Source organism: Protopterus annectens, chromosome 1.part2, assembly GCF_019279795.1.
Source record: "Protopterus annectens isolate FY-2018-M chromosome 1.part2, PAN1.0, whole genome shotgun sequence".
Classification (NCBI taxonomy): domain Eukaryota; kingdom Metazoa; phylum Chordata; order Ceratodontiformes; family Protopteridae; genus Protopterus; species Protopterus annectens.
In genome coordinates this window covers 1,054,061,358-1,054,088,686 of record NC_056727.1, presented here as the reverse complement: position 1 = coordinate 1,054,088,686, position 27,329 = coordinate 1,054,061,358, and the positions used below count along the sequence as shown (strand labels likewise).

The 27,329-nt window shown below is 37.5% G+C and overlaps 1 protein-coding gene across 1 annotated transcript in view; it reads left to right on the top strand.

Moving 5' to 3' along the window:
* OPRD1 (opioid receptor delta 1) overlaps positions 1-26,441 on the top strand; it is an 849,205-nt gene extending 822,764 nt beyond the window's left edge. The window contains exon 3 of the mRNA XM_044059971.1: positions 23,438-26,441. Coding sequence (XP_043915906.1) covers positions 23,438-23,964 — 527 coding nt within the window. The 3' untranslated portion in view covers positions 23,965-26,441. The remainder of the gene's footprint in view (positions 1-23,437) is intronic.
* Positions 26,442-27,329: the final 888 nt, after the last annotated feature.

Sequence of the window (27,329 nt, the reverse complement as noted above, 5' to 3'; positions counted from 1 at the left end):
ACCTGACATCATCTCCTAGGAGGAGTTGTGATGATGGAATAGAAACTTCCGTTATTGGTCAAGCGGCTTCATCAGCCCCTAAACATGATTGTCCATTGGCTGCAGCTGCTGTCTGTGAGCCTTGCTGACTGAATTCATTAAAAGTATTCACAGTCTCCTGCTCCCTTGATTTATAGTAGCACTAGGGACCGTGGGGGACCCAATACGTGCATCAGTATTCACATCATTACATGATGGCTGTTTGGGCCAAGTAAATACATGTCCCTTTTGGAAATCAAATAAATCCCTTTTTTTCTCTTCCTTTTAAGTGATAGCAATCTCTGCTCATAAGCAGATATTGTATCTGATAATTCAGGCAACTTCCTATCAACAAAAGTTGCAGGACGATATTCGTACAGAACACTAACATCATGATTGTTCTTACTCGCTAGCGCTTCCACTTCTGAAGTGAAGAAATCAATCAACAACCTTAAGTATCCACAACTAGTGTCCAAACTGAGTTGCTGCTATTTCTATAGCAGCAACGGAAACTGATCAGCATACGTGGGCATCCTTAAGGTGCATAGCCATTGCGGAATCACCTTCAGGGCTAAGCAAGCTTTGTGCTGCCTTTGAGTTTGCAGATGCTTCAGCTTATAAAGTTCATCTTCCAAAGAATTAAAGTCATTAAAAAAACGCAGTACATCAATGTCAGGTAGTTGGTCTTTGCTGCCCTCATTAATATAACTATGATCCAATAATGGAGAATCATTAGCAATCAACTAACTCTTATTTTATCAATAACTATCAATTTAAACGTGTGTTGTACTCCTTCTGCTAAAATGTTTTGGCAGAAGGAGTAGAACAGACCTTTAAATTTATAGTTATTGATAAAATAATGCCTAATTATAGGAAAGGTGACCTTAGGACTTGTACTGAATCTGTAGACGCTAAGTGGATTATAAGTCTAAAGGCAGATTGTGGGAAGGGGTTGAATGATCGCGTTTCCCTATATCCCTTTCTTAAAATGAAAGGTATACGTTACGGTTATACAAGAAATAAAAGTTTTAAATGTGTGCCTTTTTTATTGTTAATTATTTTCAATTATGGCTAATTAAGTGATGTATGCTGTACCTATTTAAATATTTTTATCAGGCTGGGCAGTGTGAATATTGCACTATCGAAGCATGTTTTAGCAGAAGGAGTACAACACACCTTTAAATTTATAGTTATTGATAAAATAATGCCTAATGATTGGAAAGGTGACCTTAGGACTTATACTGAATCCATAGAAGCTAAGTGGATTATAAGGCTAAGGGCAGATTGTGAGAAGGGGTTGAATGATCGTGTTTCCCTATATCCCTTTCTTAAAATGAAAGGTATACATTAAGATTATACAAGGAGTAAATGTTTTAAATGTGTACCTTTTTAATTGTTAATTATTTTCAATTATGGCTAATTGAGTAATTTATGCTGTACCTATTTAAATAGTTTTATTGCTCTTGTGTCTTATGGTCTGAAGAAGCATTTTTGTGAAAGTGCTCACTTGATATTAAAGTTTTTTATATGCTATGACTATTTTGCCTTTATTCCATAAAGTAACAGCCTGGCTCCAGCATTGGTTCGACTATATGGTGTGTAGTTGATTTATTCTTTATTTTGGACTGTGGAACCTATCAGTTCAGCTTTTTTCTTGTGTATTTATCATGTGCTGCATTTTGCTGAACACTATGGCTGAGGGCCTGGCTTCTGGATGAGAGTTGCCCTATAATCTTTCAGAGAGAAGTAAGAATTTGCTGGGTTCAAAAGTGGTGAATGAAACATTCAAGAGATGCTTAATTGCTAATGAGAATCCATTATTGGATCATAGTTATATTAATGAGGGCAGCAAAGACCAATATCCTGACATTGATCTACTGCATTTTTTTTTCAATAATCATTTTTATTGTTTTGCAAAACCATTATACATTTCACACACTATTTACATTATGTACAATATTGCTTCCAATGTTTTAGTTCCATTTTGAATTTCCCTATAATACATTAAGAATAAATATCATTTTAACCAAGTACAGGAAAATAAAATCACAAAAAATTAAACATAAAAACATCTACAATAGACAATTATAAACCAACTCAAGCCAATAATTTGTATTATTTCTACATTTTCTATCTAATCCAAGAATGTGTTGGTACACATACAGAATGTCCTGACGGAAAGTGGATAGGAATCGCTACGCCAAAATAATATTAAAGATTTGTTCCCAAATTTTTATGCTGTTTATACTTTTCTTATTATTTCTAATTAACAATTTGTGTGCTAATATATGCTTAATCGCTAACAGCCTGAAATTTTGCCACGACACCTGTGCTGGGTTCAACCAATTTGTGGCTATATATAATTTCATTAGTAAACTAATATTCATAATTACAATCTTTTTGTTTTGTCCAAATTCTCCGTGGAATATGTAGAATCAGAAATTCCCAGGAGAGTGTTGAGTTTTGGTAACCCATTTTTTGTAGTTGTAACTTTAAAGAATTCCATAATTTATAAATGCACTTGCAACTCCAGAACATGTGTAACAGGTCTGCTGTCTGATCTACACACTGTGGACATTTAGGTGACTTTTTTGAATCAAATTTATGAAGTGTTAGATGGGTATAATATGCATTGTTAAATATCATCAATTGAGTAAAGACCAGTTTTTGAAGTGATACGGATTTTAATGTTAAGTTAAACGCCTCTACTATTTTACTGTCGTCTAGGGATGGCAATTTGATCTACTGCATTTTTTAATGACTTTAATTATTTGAGAATGAACTTTATAAGCTGAAGCATCTCCAAACTCAAAGGCAGCACTTCAAAGCTTGCTTAGCCCTGAAGGTGATTCTGTGAGGGCTACGCATCTTAAGGATGCCCATGTATGCTGATCAGTTTCCATTGCTGGTACGGAAATGGCAGCAATTCAATTTGGAAACTAGCTTTGTATATTTAAGTCTGTTGATTGATTTCTTCACTCGGGCAGCCACGGTGGTGCAGCAGTTAGCAGTGTCGCCTCACAGCAAGAGGTTATCTGTTTCAATCCTCGACTGGGGTGCCTTCTGTGTGGAGTCTGCATGTCCTCCTTGTGGTTGCATGGGTTTCCCCTGGGTGCTCCGTTTTCCTCCCACATCCCATAGACATGCTGTAGGTGGATTGGACACTCTAAATTGACCCTAGGCATGAGTGCATGCATGTGTGTGCCTTCCATGGAAGGCTGGGCACCGGGCTGGCAACTCGACACTGTAAAACTTCACTGCCAATCATGAGTGTAGAGGTGATCTGCTGTGGCGACCCCTAACCAGGAAAAGCCAGAAGAAGAAGATTGATTTCTTCACTCCAGAAGAGGAAGAGCTAGTGAGTAAGATCAATCTTGATATTAGTGTTCTGTATGAATATCTTCCTGCAACTTTTGTTGATAGGAAGATGTCTGAATTGTCAGATTCAGTATCTACTTATGAGCGGAGATTGATAACACTTAAAAGAAAGAAAATAAAAATGGATTTATTGGATTTCCAAAAGGGACATGTTTTTATTTGGCCCAAACAGCCATCGTGCAATGATGTGAATACTGATACACGTATTGGGTCACCCACTCCCCCTAGTGCTACTATAAATCAGGGGGCATTGTCTTCAATTCAGGAGCCTGTGAATAATTTAAATGAGTTCAGTCAGGAAAGCTCACAGATGACAGCTGCTGCCAATGGACAATTGGGTTTAGCAGCTGATGGAGCCACCCGACCAATAACAGAAGTTTCTATTCCATCTTCGCAACTCCACCTAGGAGCTGATGTCAAGCGAAAGACGTCCTTTCCAGTTTCTAAGTCTACTAATATACTTTGCTGTAATAGTTCGGATTTCCCAGGACTTCCTCTGCCTATTAAGGAGAATTTTTGGGGTGTGACGAACAGGTCTATGAGCAGAGGAAGAATGAAAAGGAAATTATGCTCAGATGTGGAAGGCAATCATATGATAAAGAAAATATGGCAGAGAGTGGTCAGTCCTTGAATTGGAATATCTCTTCTAAGGTATTAACTGTTTGTCAAGAAGCCGTGCTTAGTAAGGGTTTGAATGTCATACCCTCATAGCTACCCATTTTAAGTGACACTATTTTAGACCTTAAATTTTTTATTATGAATGTTGCATTAAAGTTAATGTTTGGAAATTCACACTCTGATAGAAGTGTATTGCATTTTAAGAGACCCAGCACTTTCATGCCACTATTACATCCCATGCTTGAGGCCTTTGGCCGTATGTGTGAAAAGGATATATATATATATATATATATATATATATATATATATATATATATATATATATGCATATATATGCATTGTTCAATGATAGGAGGTTTTATAATTATGGATATTGCTGCAATTTAACTAAAGATGAATCTATTGCTTGGAATGAGCTGATGAATGATACTGATATTGTAATTCACCCTGTTGATAAGGGTGGGCAAGTCATAGTTATGGATAAGGTTTTTTATTTTCAGGCCACAAAGGAAATGTTGAGTAATGAAGCTGTATATTCTATTATTGATTTGAAATCAGTTGAAAGAATACATGCATATATTTTAAGTACTTTGAATCATTGTTTGTTGAGTAGGTTGATTAGTTTGGACTTGTTTAATTATTTTAAAGATGATAAACCCCTGATTCCCATAATAACAGGACTCCTGAAAATTCATAAGCAACCCCTAAAGCCCCTGTTTAGACCAATAGTTTCAGGTCATAATCGGTCAACAGAAGCACTGTCAGTTTATGTAGACAAGTTCCTTCAGCATGTGACAGAGTTAAATCCCTATATATTAAGGGACACTAAACAACTTTTAAAAGATTCATTTCAATTTACACAAATACATTAGCCAGTCTCCAGAGTTTTATTTGTGACCATGGACATGCAGTCATTGTTCGCAGTTATACCGTATCAATATGGGTAGAGAGTCTGAAATCTTATTTGCAACAGTTTAGTTCATATGATGGGAAGTTTATTGATCTTTTGTGTCTGTTCATGGAGCAAGTGTTAGAGAATAATGTTTTTGTCTTTGATTCATGTTATTACTTACACAAAGAGAGGGCATAGTTATGGGCATGTCAAGTGCCAATAGCTACGCCAATCTGGTTAAGGCTTTCTGGGAAAATGAGCATATAGTTTCCAATACTTTGTTCAAGGAGAAAATCATAGTCTATTGATGTTTTGTCCGATGATCTTTTCTTGGTCTGGAAAGGGGCAGAAGTGGAACTACGAGAATTTTTTGTTCATGTTAATCATGCAAACTCTTTCTTGAAGTTTACCATGGACTTTTCACCAAGGAAGATGAATTTTCTTGATGTACAAATTTGGATAACAGATGAAGGGATGATTAATACAGGGGTATATAGAAAACCATTTGCAGGGAATGGTTACCTGCACAGGAAAAGTTTGTATCGCCCACATATTTTTCGTAATATAGTCAAAGGGCATGGAATGCAAATTTTCAGGCTGCATGTCTCAGGTAAAGATTTTGAGAGTGAGCTGAATGAGTTAAGGGTGAAGTTTAAGGATAAGGGGTATATGAATAGCGATATAGACCCTCTTTTTTGTGAAGTCAAGGATTTAAGGAGTGGATTAGCTAAACCCTACTTTTCTGAGCAAGATGGACAACATGAAAGACAGCATAAAACTTCAGTTATAAGATCCACACCTATGACTATCCATTATTCAGCAGGGTGTGGTGAAATTATTCAGATTTTTCAGAAGCACTAAGACATTTTGTTAGCGGAACTCAGAATTAGGGATATAATAGGTGATAGACCTGCTTTTTGTTATAGAAACAATAAGAATATGAAGAGAATCCTCTGTTATCCAGAAGTATGAGAGCTCCTGAACAGATACAGGTCAGGGGCAACTCACCATGTGGACATTGTAATTATTGTCCACAAGCACTGCTATTATCTTTCAGCATCCTGATACAGAGCGCTTCTTTAAATTCACAGTCACAGTGACTTGTGACAGTGAAAATGTTATTTACTTAGCCAGCTGTGAGCAATGTAGATCATTCTGTATAGGGAAGACCAATAGACCTTTGAAACATCGTATCAAGGAGCATTTGTATAGCATCAGGGTGAGCAGTGTGAATAATGCACTATCGAAGCATGTTTTAGCAGAAGGAGTACAACACACCTTTAAAATTATAGTTATTGATAAAATAATGCCTAATGATAGGAAAGGTGACCTTAGAACTTATACTTAATCCATAAAAGCTAAGTGGATTATAAGGCTAAGGGCAGATTGTGGGAAGGGGATGAATGATCGTGTTTCCCTATATCCGTTTCTTAACTCATTACATCCAAGAGACGCCTCCAGGTGCATCTGCAGTTACCTGTTACTGCTCCACTAGGCATCAAATATTGCTTGTTTATATTTGCATTAATAATTACAAAAGCGTGCTACATACAAAGTATCAGAATATTTTATTTTGAAGCATTCATGATGGCAAACACAATTGTATTGATATCTGACCTCTGTCAATGAGTATTTCTTAGACTTATAAGGTGATAACTTAATTTTTAAAGGATCAGGCCACATCCACTAAGAGTTAAAGGAACACACTCAAAAAAGCTGTACTGGAGGGAATGAGTGAAAGGTATACGTTAAGGTTATACAAGCAATACAAGTTTTAAATGCGTACCTTTTTAATTGTTAATTATTTTCAATTATGGTTAATTAAGTGATTTATGCTGTACCTATTTAAATGGTTTTATTGCTCTTGTGTTTTATGGTCTGAAGAAGCATTTTTGTGAATGCGCTAACCTGATATTAAAGTTTTTTCTATGCTACGACTGTTTTGCCTTTATTCTATAGAGTAACAGCCTGGCTCCAGCATTGGTTCCACTATACGGTGTGTGGTCAATTTATTCTTTATTTTGGACTATGGAACCTCTCAGTTCAGCATTTTGTTTTGTTGTGTATTTATTTTTTACACAGTACCCTAGCTAATTAGCATGCTTTCCAGAACTATATTAATCTGACTTGCCAATGCAGACATACCGTCTAAACAAAAAAAAATAAATAAAAACGAAATCAGTTTGCCTGTTGAGTGTCACCTTTCTCACGGAACAAACCCATAATACAGGACATAGCCCATGCACATGATCTTTCTTTAATACCATCTGTTGCCTATTGTCTGCCTGATGTGTCTTAGAGTCCAAAATCCAGATTAAAACTCATTCATCTGTTAGACACACATCAAATCATTTTAAGCTCCCCAAAAATTCACTAAGGAGAAAGGCACTCAAATAACAAACAGCAATAGCGCCCACAACATATACAAATCATCGGTAGGCAACACTATATAGTTAGCTTGCAGCACCTCCTTCAGTAATCTGTGGCTGATAGGCAACCCTACATCCTGCAGGACACCCATAACTCTTTCCTTGCCTTTCAGCAATCAACTAAAGTCAAACGTATGAGTGCAGTTAGCAGCTGTACTTAGTGCCTTTAAACAAATGACATTCCATTTCACTGACTCTTCAGTATACCATCTACTTATCACATACCTTACTACCAATCTCTATGACCACTTCCTATGCACAGGCAAATTTCTCACAAAATCCCTGAAAGCAACAGTACATCACTATAGAACTTCTGGCAGACTCCAACCACCGCTGTGGAAATGTCCATCCCACTATAATTTCCCAGTTTCCCGAAACTCATCTTAACTGCTGCTGACAGCTCCTTCTCCTCTTGGCCCAAAGAATGGGGCTAAAGCATAAACCTTTCAAAACCAAAAATGATACAAATTATCAACAAGAACATACTTAGGAGAAAAAGAAACATTAATACTAAGTATATGTTAGACCAGCGTCTTCAACTGCAACTGAACCATTTTAATGTATGCAGACCTTTTTAACAATACCTGTACTACCAATTCATTAACTGAATAAAATATTACCATCTTGTTAGAAATTTCTCTTGCTAAACTACCATTGCCATCCTCATGGTAATGTCTCTCCTTATTATATCTGGCCAGTCATATGGTCACAGACAAAAATAACTTGCCCTTAAAATAAGCCCCCATATGCGGTTCTCCTGTTGCATCAATATAGAGCTGAAAACCATCTGATGAAACCGAATCATCCTGCCACATAGTCACACCATTAAAATTCACTAATAAATCACTGTAAATTAACAAATCCTCCCTAAGTCTTTTAGAAACTCTGACTATGTGAAGTTTTTTCTTTCCGCCTCTTAAAAGATTTTATATAGACCTGCTAAATGACCTACTAAGCCCTTTTGCTTGACGTGCAGAGTTCAACAAACGCAGTGAGTCCATTAACTCTTTTACCTTAATTGCTGACCTGCTCAACAAACTACCAGTTCAGTTCTCTCTAATATGAATCAAACAACCTATCTTCTGGCTGCAGAAAAAGGCCCAAAGACACACCCACCAATAAACCTAAACATGTCAGCAATGTCTTGAGAAATGTCTGGTCTCTCTTTAACAAGATGCACCCCAACATCGCACACCACTCTAAAAATCTCTACGCGTCTAATATCAGTCCTTCCTTCCGCTTACTTACCTGCAAAAGTCATCTATGAAATTAACTGCCCTCAGACTGGAAATTCTCTGTTTGCAAATTCACTCCAACTCCAAGGCCATACCAAACTTTTCAAAGGTTGCAAATGCTACTGAACAACCCTTGCACATGGTCTTACCAAAATAAAATCTGTCACACAGAGACATGCCTAACGTAGGCCAATTCTCTTCCTTAATATTTACAAATTAAAAGCTGAGTCTGTAACAAATCTTACCAACCAAGGATCGTTAGAGCTGTGTACTGCATCCTGTCCTTCCCATTACTTATAGAGGTCTTCCAAAAAGAAGCAGTAATATTTCAGATAATACTCTCCTGGCCTTTTCTTGAGGATTGGGGATTACTCTAATGGTGAAATCCTGTATAATTGAAATGGAGAGAATAAAGGACCTAAAATCCTACCTGTCTGCACCTTTTTATCCAACAGTACCTTAACAATATACTATTTACAACTGATTTTAATTTACTACATATTTGCTTACAGCCTCAAACTGCAGATGTAATGCAATCATCATCATCATCTTATTTCTGCTGTTCCCGTTAGGGATCGCCACAGCAGATCATCTGTTTCCATTTCTTCCTGTCCTCTGCATCTTGCTCTGTCACACCAACCACCTGCATGTCCTCTCTCACCACATCCATAAACCTTATCTTAGGCCTTCCTCTTTTCCTGTTACCTGGTAGCTTCATCCTTAGCATCTTTTTCCCAATATACTCAGCATCCCTCCTCAGCACATGTCCAAACCAACGTAATCTTGCCTCTCTGGCTTTGTCTACAAATCTTCCAACCTGGGCTGACCCTTTAATATACTTACTCCTGATCCTGTTCACCCTAGTCACACCCAGTGCAAATCTTAACATCTTTAACTCTGCTACATCTAGCTCTGACTCCTGCCTGCCTTTTTGTCAATGCCACTGTCTCCAACCCATATAACATAGCTGGTCTTACTGCCCTCTTGTAGACCTTCCCTTTCACTCTTACTGGTACTTGTCTGTCACAAATAACTCCTGACACTATTCTCCACCCAATCCATCCTGCCTGTACTCTCTTCTTCATCTCTCTTCCACACTCACCATTACTCTGAACTGTTGATCCCAAATATTTAAACTCATCCACCTTTGCCAACTCTACTCCCTGCATCCTCACCATTCCTCTATTCTCCCTGTCATTCACACACATATATTCTGTCTTAGTCCTGCTGACCTTCATTCCTCTTCTCTCTAGAACATATCTCCATCTCTCCAGGGTCTACTCCACCTGTACCCTACTCTCACTACAGAGCACAATGTCATCTGCAAACATCATAGTCCACGGGGACTCATGTCTGATCTCATCTGTCAACCTGTCCATCACCATTGCAAATATGAAAGGGCTCAGAGCTGATCCTTGAAGTAATCCCACCTCCACCTTTAACGCATCTGTCACTCCCACCTCAGACCTCACTGTTGTCACACTACCCTCATACATATCCTGTACCACTCTTACATACTTCTCTGACACTCCCAAAGTCCTCATACAATACCACAGCTAATCTCTAGGCACCCTGTCATATCCTTTCTCTAAGTCTACAAAAACACAATGCAACTCCTTCTGACCTTCTCTGTACTTCTCCATCAACATTCTCAGAGCAAACATCTCATCTGTAGTGCTCTTTCCCGGCATGAAACCATACTGCTGATCACTAATCATCACGTCCCTCCTTAACCTAGCTTCCACTACTCTTTCCCATAACTTCAGGCTGTGACTGATCAACTTAATCCCTCTGTAGTTACTACAGCTCTGCACATCACCCTTATTATTAAAAATCGGTACCAAAAAACTTGTTCTCCATTCCTCAGGCATCTTCTCACTTTCCAAGATTTCATTAAACAATCTGGTTAGAAACTCCACTGCCATTTCACCTAAACACCTCCATGCTTCCACAGCTATGTCATCTGGACCAACAGCCTTTCCATTCTTCATCCTCTTCATAGCTGTCCTTACTTCCACCTTGCTAATCCATTGCACTTCATGATTCACTATCCCCACATCATCCAACCTTCTCTCCCTCTCATTCTCTTCATTCATCAGCCCCTCAAAGTACTCTTTCCATCTGCTCAACACACTCTCCTCGCTTGTGAGTATGTTTCCCTCATTATCCTTTATCACCTTTACCTGCTGCACATCTTTCCTAGCTTGGTCCCTCTGTCTAGTCAGTCAGTACAGGTCCTTTTCTCCCTTCTTAGTGTCCAACCTTTCATACAACTCTTCATATGCCTTATCCTTAGCCTTATCCACCTCTCTCTTTGCCATGCACCTCATCTCCTTATATTCTTGTCTACTTTCTACATCTCTCTGGCAATCCCACTTCTTTGCCAACCTCTTTCTCTGTATACCCTCCTGTACTTCCTCATTCCACCACCACGTCTTCTTGTCATCCTTATCTGTCCAGATGCCATACAAGCACCTTTCTAGCCATCTCCCTTACTAGCTCTGCTGTAGTTACCCAGCTATTTGGTAATGCTTCACTGCCACCCAGTCTCTGTCTTAACTCATCCCTGAACTCCACCTCACAATCATCCTTTTTCAATTTCCACCATTTGATCCTTGGCACTGCCCACATTCTCCTCCTCCTCTTCTTGATCACCAACATCATCCTACAAACCACCATCCTATGCTGCTTAACTCCACTTTTCCCGGTCACCACTTTACAGTCTCCAATCTCCTTCAAACTAGCCCTACTACATAAGATATAATCCACCTGTGTGCATTTTCCTCCACGCTTGTATGTCACCCTATGCTCCTCCATTTTGTTAAAATACGTATTCACCACAGCCATGTCCATCCTTTTCGCAAAATCCACTACCATCTGACCTTCTGCATTCCATTGTTTAACACCATACCTACCCATCACTTCCTCATCCCCTCTGTTCCCTTCACCAACATGCCCATTGAAATCTGCTCCAATCACCACTCTCTCACCCTTGGGTACAGTCATCACCACTTCATCCAACTCACTCCAAAATTTTTCTTTCTTATCCATCGCACACCCAACTTGTGGTGCATATGCACTAACAACATTCATCATTACACCATCAATTTCCAGCTTCATAAACATCACTCTATCCGACACTCTTTCACCTCCAAAACGCTCTTAGCATACTGTTCCATCAGCATACCTCCTACACCATTTCTCCTCCCACTCACGCCATGATAAAACAATTTGAACCCACCTCCAGTACACCTAGCCTTACTCCCCTTCCATTGGTCTCTTGCACATACAATATACCAACCTTCCTTCTGTCTATCATATTGTCTAGCTCTCTCCCTATACCAGTCATACTGCCAACATTCAAAGTTCCGACCCTCACTACCACAGTCCTTATATATGTATGTATATATATATATATGTATATATATATATATATATATATATATATATGTATATATATATATATATGGGTCCTAATTATATGATCAAAGTTCAGAACTTCGGAATTTCATATGGCCAAAACCATATGATCAAAGTTCTAAAACTTCGAACATTTAAATGGAGACCTCCATAGAGCACAGAATGGGAATATTCCTTTTTCCTCACTATAGTGCGATCTCAGAGTTGGTATATTTTAATAGCGGGGGGGGTGGGAGGTGCAGGGGGGCTTGCCCCCCTGCATATATGAGTTTTAATTTGTTTTTTTTTTCTTTTTTTAAATGTTCGAGATTACAAAACTTTGATCATATGGTCCCGGGCATATGAGTTTGAAGTTTTGTAATTTTGATCATTTAATGTAGACCCATATATATATATATATATATATATATATATATATATATATATATATATATATATATATATATATATATATATATATATATATATATATATATAAATATATATATATATATATATATATATAAAAAACAAACCCAAAATGCTGACTGCATGGTCCAAGACAAAGGTGCATGGAAAAGAAACACACTTTCCGCAAAAAAAAACGTTTCCAGCACTCAGATAGAGGAGACAGGCAGCTCAAGCTCAAGTCTTTAAGTACCATCTTCCCAGGGGAAGATCGTGTTTTACATTAAAGCCTTGAGCTTTGAGCTTTGAGCTGCCTGTGTCTCCTCTATTTGAGGGCTGGAAACATTTTTTTTTGGGGAAAGTATATATATATATATATATATATATATATATATATATATATATATATAAAATATATATATATATATATATATATATATATATATATATATATATATACATGGGTCTTCTTCAGTAGACTGAAATCCCACTTACCCGACTTTCAAAACAGAGAGGTGAAACACGAAACTCCAGAAGACCGACTGCTCGGAACACATTCAGATCACTACGGGTAAGTAACCACTTCACCATCATGTTGACCTTTGACCCTTTCCTCCATGCCAGTGCAATCTCAGAGATGATATATTTAGTTAGGGGGTTGTGGGGTATGGGGGGCAAAGTCCCCCACATGGGTGGGTTTTCTTTGCTTCAGTGTTAGTGTGTTTGCAAGGTTGGGTGAGTGGTTTCTCTCCCGTAATGATCTGTCGGTGTTCTAAGCGGCTGGTCTTCTGGAGTTTTGGGTTTTTTGTCTCGGTGTTTCAAAAGTCGGATAAGTGGGATTTCAGTCTACTGAAGTAGACCCATATATATATATATATATATATATATATATATATATATATATATATATATATATATAGTTCACAAATAAGGTCCGCCGGTTTCACCCCCTGGCGTCTTTAGTGAGTGACCACACTGACGACACTGGGGACAAATCCGGTTTGTGTTGCTTGAATGCTTACTATCCACTGTAAGGGGAATACTGCCATATTAATGGAAAGATACATTTGTCAATTTACATCTGACTGTTTGACTCATTTTTCATTTAAGTCTATATTCACATTTTCATATGACTGTCTTTATGTGCTGGACCTTATTTGTGAACTGTATGTTGGTTTGGTCCGAGCACAAAGTTGGCTACATGCAGTGAAATTTTGAGCTGGCGTGTATATATATATATATATATATATATATATATATATATATATATATACACACACACACACACACACACACACACACACACACACACACACACACACACACACACACACACACACACACCACACATATGCACACACACACACACACACACACACACACACACACACACACACACACACACACACACACACACATTCATGCAAGGCTACACAGCTGCTGTAATGGTTGAGTGAATGAGTGTGTGTGTGAATACTGATTTGGGTGAGTTCTGGTTAGTAGATAAAGGTAAGTGTTTGATCAGGGAGTTTTTGTGCGACTGTGTGTTTTTGGGTTAGGTTTAGGTAAGGAGATGTGTTGTATGTTTGAGTGTGGGTGTGTGACTTTGAGTGCACACGGCAAGTGTCTCAGCTGTCGTGTTAGTGGTAATGTTGTCAAAAGAGCTTTTTAATGTAAGTTGAATTTTAGTGTTAAGGGCAGGAACATATTTAGGATTAGGGTTAGCACGCATCATTAAGGTGGACCAGGGATCTAGGGAAACTCTGTCAAGAGTGAAAGTGATCACCTTTTTAATCATTTTTTTTTATTTTCAATAAAGAATGACTAATTTCTAAACACGTTGTCAATGATCGATTACTCTGAAATCTCAAATAAGAATGGTTCTAGTTCATGGATCTTTTTTCATGGTCTTAAGAAGGCTCAGTCAGCAACTAGAAATAAAAGGTCTTTTTTCTCTGTGAGATGTCAGTATAGTGTGGATCAGGGAATTTGCCCTTTCTCCACTGTAGTGTGATCTCAAGGCTGGTATATATAACTAGCAGTGGGTATGGTATGTATGGGGGCTTGCCCCTAAAATAAAATGCTTTTTGTTTAATATTCTGTTGATTGACAAGTTGTATTTGATCAGATGTCTTTTGATATAGTGAATTCTTGATATATATATTGACGTACATAATATATTACCATATACCTGACATTTTGAATAGTGGTGATGTATGTAGCTGGCAGTGAACTATTATTCTTGCCAAGATTGAACTAGTCTTTTCTTTGCAATGTCCCACCTCAGGAATCCCTCCCAGCCTTATCTGCTAGTCAACATATTTTGCTTACGTATGTAATTATCCTGTCAACTCCTTCAGCATTGCAGTTGTTAAGGTTGGCATCGTTCTTACTCAGCTGGAAGTACCCACTGTAGCACTAAAATCCCCTTTCCTTTTAGTTGTAATGGTACAGTTCACCCCAAGGCACAATGACATCACTCCACATGCTACACACACCCAGTCACCCCTTAGACCACTCTGACTGCACTGACAATGCTGAAGAGTGTGAGGGCCTCCCACTCATACCATCACGGCATGTTCTCCTCCATACTTTTTAGAAGACCTCATCACCCCAGGTACCTGCTAGTTTTAACTACTCCATCACAAATGCATCACTTAACCTTGCCAACAGATGTCGCTTCTCTTTTCATTACCTTCTTTATATATATTTACAAATGATGAAGGGGACAGCCCTGCCAATGCTTTTTAAACCTTCATGCTTTTCCAAAGGCAATGTTATAGCTGCATGCTGCCCAGAGCTATCTTCAAATGGATGTGCCCTCTACCACTTGCTCCTGGTCTTGAATGCTACCATCTGTGACAAGAAGCACTAAGTATTGAGAAAATGCCAAATTGCTGATAGCTGGAGGTGAGGACAAAAAGCACACACACATATATCTAGAAAAGCCTGGACAGCAACTAGTTTTCCATAACCTAAAACTATCCTAAATTATCTCTTTACTACAAGCTTCCACCATTCTTCTTCTAAGAATCTCATATGTACCTGACTGACTGTGCAACTCCTGCCTATGTTGCCATTGTGGCATACATCCTGACCTTCTGCTTAACTTAACACTGCCCTTCAAAAGTTGATAACTTTGCTATTTAGCCCCAGACTATTCAGCACTTACCTGTTCTCTCTGATTGTCTGGTACCTGCTGTGGTCTGGCCTGGCTTTGCTTGCCAGTTACTCTGGTGCCTGCAGTTGTACTGTGTGCATACAAGCACCTATGCCAAAAAGACTGAGATCCTACTCTCCAGCCTTTAAGTACTAAATGCCTCCTCACCTTCCTTAAAATACCTACTAAACTACCTCATGTTCTTTCCCTCCCCAGCTCCTTCCTTCCTTCTTTACTAAGCTGCAACTATTAACCTGACCTCGAACACCATGCACTAACTACAAGCCATCCATGCATAAAAATGTCAGCCCAGTAAATACTTAATATCATACAACTAGAGACTTTACCTATAGGCAATTGGAGCCTTAATGAAAAGGAGGCAGAGTTTCTAACATTTTAAATAGCTTAGAGTATTTAGGACTGTAAGTATTGGCAAGGATTCAAAAGAAATTATTAGTTAAGCAGAATAAATTAGTAAAGATGGTTGAAAAGTTGTTGAGCAGATGTCTGCATAATGGTGTCACCCTGCTGGAGCATACTCAGGTGGTTAGAATCATGATTTTATCAGTATTTCTGAAGCAGACAGGACATCTTTTGGTGAAGCCTAAAATTTCACTGGGTATGATAGTTCAAGAGGCACGTGAAAGGTTTAATTGGAGGCGAAATAGCAGATAGAGCAGGAGATGCAGAATGCCGGGTAGAAGTGCTGAGGCTTGGGATTTGTACCTGATAACTGGTAAGAGTTGATACATCAGTATTTCAGATTGAGAGAAGTGGGTTAGATATGAAAAAAACTGAAATGAAGATGATAGGGCCTGGTGCCAGATGCAGATGGAGAAGGAGCAGGTATACAGGTGAGGTTGTTGATATTACAAGGCCTGGAAAGGGGGGATATTGTGGAAAACTGAAAAGATTATACTGGAAGATAAAAACCTGTAAGGGGAAGTTTGGTAAAACAACATGTATTCTAAGAGTCTAGCAATATTAGAAGAGATTTCAAGATGTTACAAATGAGATTTGTATCTGTCAGGGAGAATGGCTAAAGCTTAGGCAAGTAGAAAGTGCTAGTGGTAGAAAGATAGATTAAACTGAGGATATACAAAAGTAAAGAGTGAAGATAGGAGTGTCACATTGGATTTAGGGATGAAGAGCAGGGTAGAAAGACCGACTATCGAATAGATAATCCAATACATGAGAGAAGATAAAACTGAGCAAGCTTGAATGACTTACAGAAAAGCTGGAGTATGCTCTATGGGAGCTCTATGGGAGATACAGGGGGAACATACTGTAAGACAGGAAGCAATGGTATAGTACATGCAGATGGTACAAATGCCACGATATGCATAAAAGAAAAGGACTAATGGATGAAATCATTTGTGGAGTTGTAGAAAGAAGGGTGCAGGCAAGTAGGTTTGCTTTTTTTTTTCTTCTTTTAATTTTCAGAAGAGCTTTTGATATATGGAAAAGAGCAGGGAAGAAATGCAAGGGACATTGGTATGATAGAATTGTGATGCATTGCCATTGCTAGAGTATTCGATGGTTTACTATCAAAAGGATGAAAATCATGTCTACGAACAGTGATTTCTGTGACAAATAACATCGACCTTAAGGTGGAACTCTCCAATTGAAATCCATGCTGTAACTCCCTGCCCTGTATATGTCCTTCTAAACAGACTTACAAATGAACGCCAACATTCTGACAGTTGCTCCTACCATGGTCGAGGAGGTGGCTGTCGAGCATGTCACTGTTGACCCTTTGATTGTTAACCGTATTTGATGATATTGTAGAAGAATGGTTCTCATTAGTTATTTCATTTCAGATGTATTATAATGGGCCCATCTGTGAGCTTAAGTAGGTTAGTTAAAATATTAAAATAGTAAATCTGTCAACAGAATATTTAAGTCTTAATATTATACTTTAATCTCAGAGACGTTTTTAATTGTGGTAATATCTTTTATGTCAAAAATATCTTGCAGTCGATATGCATTTTTGTAGCTGAGATTTACTTTTTGCAGTACAGTATAATGTTAAAGCCTGAACTTTCTGTTAGTATTTTGTCCTCACCTGCCCAGCTGGTGAAGTCAGGCAGCATTGAAGTTAATTGTAAGACATATACTTTAAGCCAAGCATTAATGCTGGCCAGGTTAATGAACAGTGAACTGCAGATAGTTGAGAGAGACTTATCTGCAGCAGTGTAACTAGGCTGAGGCAAAGAGGCAGCTACCCTGGGAGCAAAGTACTAGGGGCATAATCAGTAGATGCTGATCTGTCTTCAGTACGGTGTCTTATCAGAATTCAATCTCTGGTGTCGCATTCATTATCAGAATTGAAGTACTAGGCACTCTGTGTATGGCATTAAGTTTAGCAACTGCTTGCAGGGAAGACTTTTTTTCTTTAAGCACTGAAGAACTTTAGTGCTTCAGTTTGTTACAGTTCAAAAAAGTAGATTGTTTTTTGTTTGCTTGTTTTGCTCCTCACTGTATAATTGAGGGGGCAGCACTGTTGCCAGATTAGCTAGTACACCTATCCTTGTCAGCAATGCAGATTGCCATTTTCTTAGTGTAAAAGTAACTGGGATTAGTCATTTCAATTGTAAATGATTGGAATGTAGACAAAGGATCATATTTCATATTTATTATTATAACTCCTGAAGGGAACTTTTTGTAGGAACAAGCAGTGAAAAAAAAACTTAAATTGTCATTTTGACACCCTGAAAATACCTATATTTGCATGTTTAATTTTTTAATGCTAAGATGTAAACATTGTCTTAGGTAATTATCTGTAATTAAGAACTGAAAATAATAAATGCATACATACAGAATATATAAACCAAGATCTCATCCATTTCAAATAAGGGTGGATACTGTTCTGATTAAGGACTGCTAAAAAGAAAATAGTAGAAATTATTGATAACGTATAACTCCTCTGCCATTGCTGTGGTGTTAAAGTATAGAACCCTAACTATGGCTGAAGTGACCTGAGTTTGAGTAGCACCTTGTATGTTTCAGGGACTGTCAGGAGGGATAGGTGTGCCCATCCTTGCGGAGTGGGGGGAATGCATTTGTCTAGGTGCTCTCTGAAGGAAGATGTCATCCATGCAGGTGGATAGTCCTCTGACAGAACAGATGAATGCAGGAGAGGGGGTAGTGAAAATAAAGGCAGGTTATTAAATAAAAAATCCACCTGGCAGAAATAGTTACCAGAATGATCCCCCCAGGAATCCCATAAGTTCCTTGCCATCCACAGCACCATGTAAGAGAAAGTCTGGGATTGGAAGGAGAAGCTGTTAGACCTGGAGATGAATGGGGCACTGGGAGGACTGGAAGTATGAAGCAAACAGAAAGAAAATAACACCTTTGCATAGGCAGTATTGGCTCTTATGAATTTTTCTATCAGATTAGTTGGTCCATTTGCTTATGATGCAGAGATTTCTTCCCCAACACTCACAATGTGCAGGCATTAACCCAGTTTTCTACAGTTTATTTATAAACTTAACATTTATGTCCACAAAATATTAATAGAAGAAATGAGGTCACTTAGTGCCAGATAAGTGTTAATTATACAAAAGACTTGATGATCAGATGATACATTATTTTAAACGATTTCCAGTTCTATAAAGGAAAGTAAGACTTTCATGCTGAAAATTCTAGTTAACTCCAGCTTACTCTCAAAAAATGAAATTATAAAACAGCAAAATATAATTTCATTTTGCTATCTAGAAACAGGAACAGATGGTAATGAAGCAGGAACAGATGGTAATAAAGCAGGAACAGATGGTTTATTTTTATTTATTTATTTTACATTTATTGACCGGGCTAGTCTGGCTGGATACATGTCCATTTTCAGCAGAGGCCCGAGGAGAAAAGCTCCACTATATACTAAGTACATTACATAAAAATTGACTACTATAAGATATAGCTAAATAAGAATTACAGAAACAAAAAGAATGAAAGATACTTTCAAAGTGAAATCAATGTTACAATATACAGTTCTTAAATAGCAACAATTGTACAGAATATGTAGATACTTAAATCTCGAAAAATAATAGGATCAGAACTGAATAAGGTAGAGATGAAAAGAGTGGAGGAGAAACAGAGTGAGAGAAGATGGTTAGTCAGGTGTACAGCAGGAACAAAGCCAGTGATTTTGGAAGTACAGTTTAGTTTTCTGTTTGAAAAGTGGCAAAGATGTAGTCAGAGTCAGAGAATCATGGTAATAAAGATCTTCATCTGGTGGGATGAGAGACATTGTTGATATCTTCCTACTTTATGCATACAGTACAGAATTATAATAACATATTTCATGTGCATCTGATATTAAGCAACATTAGGCTGTATGTTCATTATAGGGTTATAGGGTTAAAGGTGTATGCTAGGCTTATGATCACCAGAGCCTTTATTAGCCAAACCATGCAATCCAGCCCTGTTGTGACTCTATGTATCATGGGCCTTTATTCGGAGAGTTATGTTAGTGTTGAATTTTCTAGAGGTTATGTGAGGGGTAGGTTAGTTTAGGCATTACTGTCTGCTCTGTTTATTAGAGACAATGGGTGTCATGCCCACAGTGAATTTCCAATTTTCCATCCATTGGTCAAGGTTATGCTTAAAAATGGTTAGAGATGGAGTCTGCTTCCCATGGATTGGGAGCCTGTTCCAGAGCTTGGGGATCCTCAGAGACACATATCTGTCTTGCCAACACATCTTATTTATGTCACAAGGAAAATTTAAATCCTTACATCTAGTGGTTCTGATGATCATCATCATTTTGTAGATATACAAAAAGTCCATTACAGCTGGATCCGAGGGTGCCTTGCACAGATCGTCTCTCAGTAACCTTCAGGATATAGACTATAGAGGCAGAGCTTTAAGGTTATCCATATAGGAGTATGTGATTGTGTGATGCCCCTGCCCTGGCCCAGTAATCAAGGAGCTTCAATCCTCACCACTAACATGAGTGAAGGATGTGCACATTGGGAGGATGACAAGTATGCACGCAGTAAAGTAAAATTTCCCTTAAGAGCACACAGAGATCACAGTCAGTCTGGGGCTGGTTTCTCCATCTCTCTCCAGATCCCTAATAAGACTCTCCACTGGCACAGCTATAGGGTTAAGATGTCAGCCGAGTGGTCAAGCCAAAACCTCCAGCACCCTCTCTATCCAGCCAGTGCTTTGTGACTCTGCCCAAGTAGCTGACACACATGCACACACTTTGAGATTTGATTTATATACAAACACACAAACACTCCTGGGGAAGGCTGGCGCAAGTTTAACAGCTATGCACCCTTCTGCCGAGACTATATGGTAGTACCACCTGTCACCAACCACACTTATCAGCTACTATAAGGCCCTTCACAAAGGGTGACCAATTATACTGTGTAATGTTACTGTTATCCAAATGATGTGTGACCAGAACTTTTAAGGCTATTTAGAAGTGGCCTATACAGTATCACCAAATACATATGCAAGTACACTAAGAGCTTAAATATCTCTACACAAAACAACCACAATTAATAAGTTTAAATATATTTAATAATAAATAGTAAAAGCACAAGGCAGTAATCATTAATTCAACACAGTGACACAGAGCTCAGAATCACAGGAAATATTTTAAAACAACATTGCAGGACAGTCTCACATAAATACAGAAAACATCTAGACTAATCTTGCTACATTCTGATCTATCTCTAAGAGAGATACTATTATCTACGTCTTACTTACAGAGCCAGACAAATGCAGATGAGAAGTGCAGATGAGTGGAATGTTTTCAGGTCCAAAACAAGATACAAAATGCACAGACTTTCTCTCTGAGATAGTTCTTAAATTAATAACAACCATTTCTGCTGGGTCATCTCAGATTACATCATTCTTGTCACAACTGTCTTAGTTTTCAGGCTAACAGGAACTTAAATTTAACATGTCCCTGTTAAAAACACATATCTTTCAGAAGTTTTGCATGGAATTAGGAATCATAAAACTGTTAAACAAATTTACATCTGAAGCCTGCAATTACCTCTGTTTCCAGACAATAGGAAAACCTACAATTTTAGACACTGGGTCTACTTTGAGCTGAAACAGAGATAACAGAGTCATAAACAATTTCCACTTATTTTCTCAGAGTTTTCAAGTTAACTCTGTATGTCCCAACTTTTACTATGAAAACATACATTTGCACAGGCATATAGTCCATATGCATTTCTGCTTTTCTCCAGCAGAGTGCACTGTGGTTACATTTTGAAGCTCAGCACATAACATATAGTTTAATCATAACATATAGTTCTCTTACATTTGTAAGGCAAGCCTGTGGATCATATTAATATTTATAAATGACATAGGATTATTTACAAAATTCTATCTAGCTGGGCTGGCAGCCTTCACAGTTTGTATCCTGGATTCTCCTGATAAGGAACCTTTGTGGACATTCCAACTGTTGCATTGTCTGGTCAGGTACATGCCAAAGGGGGCATTATACTCAATGGTGGGTCTGATAAGGGCAGAAAAAAGTGGCACTGTGACTTCTTTGGACCTTGATGCCATGCCCTTATTTATACGTTGGGCAACATAAAATTAATTTCTTACTACCATGATCACATGTTGGACAGCCCTTAGACTGACCTGTCTTTAATTCTCTGTTTTTGTCTTTCACAATAGTTTTGGCTCAAAAAGAACTGAAATAATCATATGATGCAAAAATGGAGATTGTATGCCACAGGTATTAAATTCCAAATTATCCCACTTTCAGCTACAACTAGGGTTTACAACTACAGGGACATCATAATCAGCAGGAATGACTTGTTTGTAAATATTGATGATGCATTATTTGTGTGCAATTCCAGACTACAGTGCAGTCTATATACATGGAACACAATAGATGAAATCTAACAGATTTAGCACTGTTGAATTTATTAATCTAAGTTCTCTGTTGGTATCTAGGCATAAAGACTATATACCATTTACAGTATTTGCCTTTGCATGTTTACTACTGAGAAATAAATGCATCCTAAAATGTTAAAATATCTCCAGTCATAATTGAAAAGTAATATGCATGACATTGCCATTAGATAACTTTTAATAAGTATAAAACTTTTATTACTCATTTATACAATATATAGATTGATTAGCTGTGTAAAGTAATGCACATTAGTCATAAACATTTCCAACACACATAAAAAAGTTTCAAGCACCAACTGAGTATGCAGGAAATTCCATGAATATATAAGAAGAAAAACTTAATGCAATTGTGCCTTTGAACACTTTTGATGTTACATACTTAAAGATCAGTATGAACATACAACTTATTGCACTTTATATGCCTTTTCATAGCTATTCATATCATGCTGAGATTTGCCTTCATACTAATAGTGTTTGTTGTATTGCACTGAACTCTGACGTTAACCTTAGATCTAACTTACATCTTCAATAACACGCATTTGTCAAACGGATTGTTGCTCTTGTAATGTCATCTGAAGAATACAAGAGTGACACTCAAATTGCTTGCCTGTCATCTAAGGCGAAATGATACTAAAATTTCAAAAAAATACTTTTATAGTCTCGTAACTTGGGATGTGTGCCTTCTGTTATTGAGTTAATAATTGTCGAATTTCATTTTCTTCTTTCATCTTATTTAAAGTTATATAATATTGCATCTGAAAGAAGTCCAATTGGTGATCTTTATTGAACAATATTTCACCTCTATAAGTGTTATGAGCTTTGTGTGAAATAAGTTTTTATTGCTTTTATCTATCTTTTCATTATCTGCGTGAAAGTTCTGCATCTCAGAAGTAAAATATCAATAGTATATGAAGTTTAACTGTAGCTACATTTTAGATATACAGTTTTGATTAAATGCTTCTTGAAATGTTGAACGCAGTAAGTAATGTAATCACTTTTCCTTGTCTTTCAGGAAATATTGTATGCACTCTGCAATTTCCAAATCCAGACTGGTACTGGGATACTGTGACAAAGATCTGCGTCTTCATCTTTGCATTTGTTGTGCCTGTTTTGGTGATTACCATCTGCTATGGCCTCATGATACTACGCTTAAAAAGTGTGAGACTGCTGTCAGGGTCCAAAGAGAAAGATCGGAACCTAAGACGTATTACACGCATGGTATTAGTTGTTGTGGCTGCATTCATAATCTGCTGGACTCCAATTCACATCTTTGTTATTGTCAAGACACTGGTAGAGATTGACAAAAAGAACCCCCTAGTGATTGCAAGCTGGCATATCTGCATTGCTCTTGGCTATACCAATAGTAGTCTAAACCCTGTGCTCTACACTTTCCTTGATGAAAACTTCAAGAGATGCTTCCGGGAATTTTGTCTGCCTTTCCGTTCCAGAATGGAGCAGAACAGTTTCACTCGGGCCAGGAATGCCACCAGAGAGCGTGTGTCCACCTGCACTCCATCAGAAGTAAACAAGCCAGTATGACTAGGCATGGATGGCTGCCCTCGCGGGTCCCAGACCCGAAGGGTGCAGCAGGACCTACAGTCAGAAATCACGCAGATCACCACCACAGAATTTTAGCAGACTGCACCAGTAGGTGACTTCTTGGACATGTATTTTTTAGAATAATTCTTGTAAAACAGCTGAAAGAATCTGAGAATCACTTCCTTTGTGCTGCAGAAATTAAAGGAAACTAATATCCTGAGCTAAAAACTGTCAATACAGGATGTGTTGCTTCCTTAAGGCTTTAAAAATAATAAAATCATGATTTTACTGCAAAACTATAAAACCTATAAACAAAGAGAAGATAAACTGTGGCTGTCAGACAGAATCTTAACAAAATACAATGATGTGGACTGAAGCAAGATTAAATATATAGCAAACAGTAATTTGAGCTATATCTGCAAAATGAAACAAAACCTCTACATTTGCTGCAGGAATTTGTGTTGGCTCAATATTTTAAGCACATTAACATACTTACGAAACAAGCAAACAAAGCATGGCAACTGATTGGGTCAAGTCTCCTGTTTCTTCTGAAAATGGAGCAGTGATTTTGTCAGAAGTGCAGAACATTCAAAACAGTTGTCAAAATGGATTCATATTATAGCTGATCTTCTTGGTACCAAAATACATTTTCAAGCACAAGCAAATTAAAGACAATATTCCATTTCAAAATGTTCTACCCCTGGAAAGGACGATCATTGTGTTTTTGGATTGCTGAATGTTTATGGTAAAACTTTACAAAACTGTAATTGTCTGACAGGTGGAAGCACCACTTCTTATTCTGCCTGCTCTAGGCAAATTCTTTCTCATTCACTATGAATTTCCTGTAGACACAAGCCATTTATTTCCCTTCTCTTGGCTTTCATTTCCGTGAACGTTGCCATACAGTAGCAACTCCAGTAACACAAGAACTAATGTACAACACTGACGTAAAAAGGGGTCTGGACCCTCAGACAAATATAAGACTTGCCTGACTCAGGATATAGCTTGGATTCATATTTTCTGTAAGAGGTGATTTCAACTTGAAGCACTGTCTGACTGAAGATTTTTCAGTCTATCTATAACAAGTAGGCTTAAGAAACTGCAATATCATGGCATCCTGAAAATCTTCATAGCCAAAGTTTAAGAGAATGTTCTTAATTACATAAATATGGGGGAGTAATCTGGATAGTACATTGATTACAGGCATATATTCTAGATAACTGATCAGTTGAACTTTTGCTGTTTTCATGTAGTAAATGAGTCTGGGAAAAATGTAAGCTGTATATTTGCACACATCATCATTTTAGGTCATGAAATGCTGTGATACTCTGAATTTCATTATATACTACTCAATCTCCTAGTACTCCTTTTACTCCTACCCAGATGTTTTATTTTTGGGAGGAAGGCAAAATAATGCAAGTCATGATTATGAAGTGCAACCATTATTAGTAAGATGATAATAATAATAATAATAATAATAATAATAATAATAATAATAATAATAATAATAATCAGACAAAATACACATTTTTCTCCCAAAATGAAGTAATCATCTACATTGCTTTGTTGTTTTCCTGTGGAAGTATAACTGCACAATTTACTTTTGCAACTGCTTATGCCTTATTAGTAAGAAGCAATTTATATTATAAAAGCTGCCTGAAATCCTTGATGGAAATGTGTTACAATGCATATTAAAAAATAGGATTAATTGAGGAAATATGGATGGGGCAAACCAAAATAAATTATATTTGGCGGCAGACATTGTTATCATCAGGAAAATCTGTCCCTCATTTTTTCTCTCTCTCTCTTTTCATGTAAAGAGTTACATCAGTGCCTTGACGTATGACTTGTAGGAGACACTACAAAGAATTGCTTAGATTTCACATTAAGCTGAACTTGCTGGAAATGAAAATTTTATTTTCTGAGCATCTCCAAACCATAACTGTTTTCACTAGTTTGGAATTAATTAACTGTAACGGGCTGGCTTTAAATTGTATCCTCTGATTCGTTGGTCACTGTGATAGTTCTAAATATAAACCTTGCTTTAGAGTGCTAGGACAGAAAACAAAAAGTGTCGTACATGAAGGGTTTTGCATGTTATATAGTTTAAAGGTACTGACTTAATTACATGACCAGTGCTAGGACAAGAACTGTTATAACTATGGGAGTGTAGGCTGAAATTTAAACCTAAGCAATGTTTATAATATAGTGTGTTATATACTCTGCAGAGTTTACTTACATAGGTTGCTGGCACTAATGTATTACAAATAATTGATGCACCGAGACTTTATTTTAAATGTCTAAATAGTGAAAATCTACACATCTTTTGGATTTTTATTACATATGAAGTGAAGCATTACATATTTTCACAGCTAGTGAAGGTAAAGGAGTTTAATTTGCTGAATCGCTGCATTGCTATGTGTTGCACTCTGCAAAATGTGATATAATTAAAAGTGTCATCACTACAAGTTGAGGAAGATTTCTCTCCCTGTGTGGTTCTGTAACCATAGCTGCAAAAATAATGCAGAGAAGATACTTTTGAAAATAACATATTTTCTTTGACTGATTTCTGTCTGCTTTCTTCTAGAAAGATGCATATTTATTAAAAATGTAGATTTCCGCTGTTACTGCGTATTTGCTATATAGATATCAGACAAAATAAAAGCAACAATGGTTCATTTAGGCAAGTAATCCATACGCATTTTTCCTACCAGAAAAGGAACACAATGTCCAGTACATCAATCAAATTTTGCATAAAATATTAGAGAAAAAAACAAAATATTAATATGTAAATATACCGAAGGAATGCATTAGTCTTCTGTGTTTTTGTGAAACACACACATAATCATGTCTGTTTTTCATAGAAAAAAATATTTGTAAATTTTGGTATTATCGATTGCTTATAGTAAAAGAATGTTCTTTTCTGCATTCATGAACTCTGATAATATGGTGGGTGAAGTAACTGTTGCATCAAGAAAGTGATCCAAAGAAGCTTGCCAAATACTACAGTGATGAAGCAGTATGCAGACTCCAGAAGCAAAGAAATATGTCAGTTTTCAAGGGTGTGGTCAACTCCATGGCATAGACGACTGAAGCCTGGACTATGACACCCAGATAACTTAGGCTCAGAAAAGTGTTACAAACACAAGAGCAACCAGGATGAGGTAGCCAATGATTGCTCACTCTAGGGTTGAGGATGTGTTGTGGTCCACTACAGCATACTAGAATGTATACCATGTGATAGACACCAGCCAATGGCACCCTGTGCAAGGACTAGGTTTGGCAGCCTTTCCAAACAGTGTGCAGCACTGTAGCTGAAACAGTGCATGTATGTAGACCATGTATGAGCACAGGACAAGCACTGT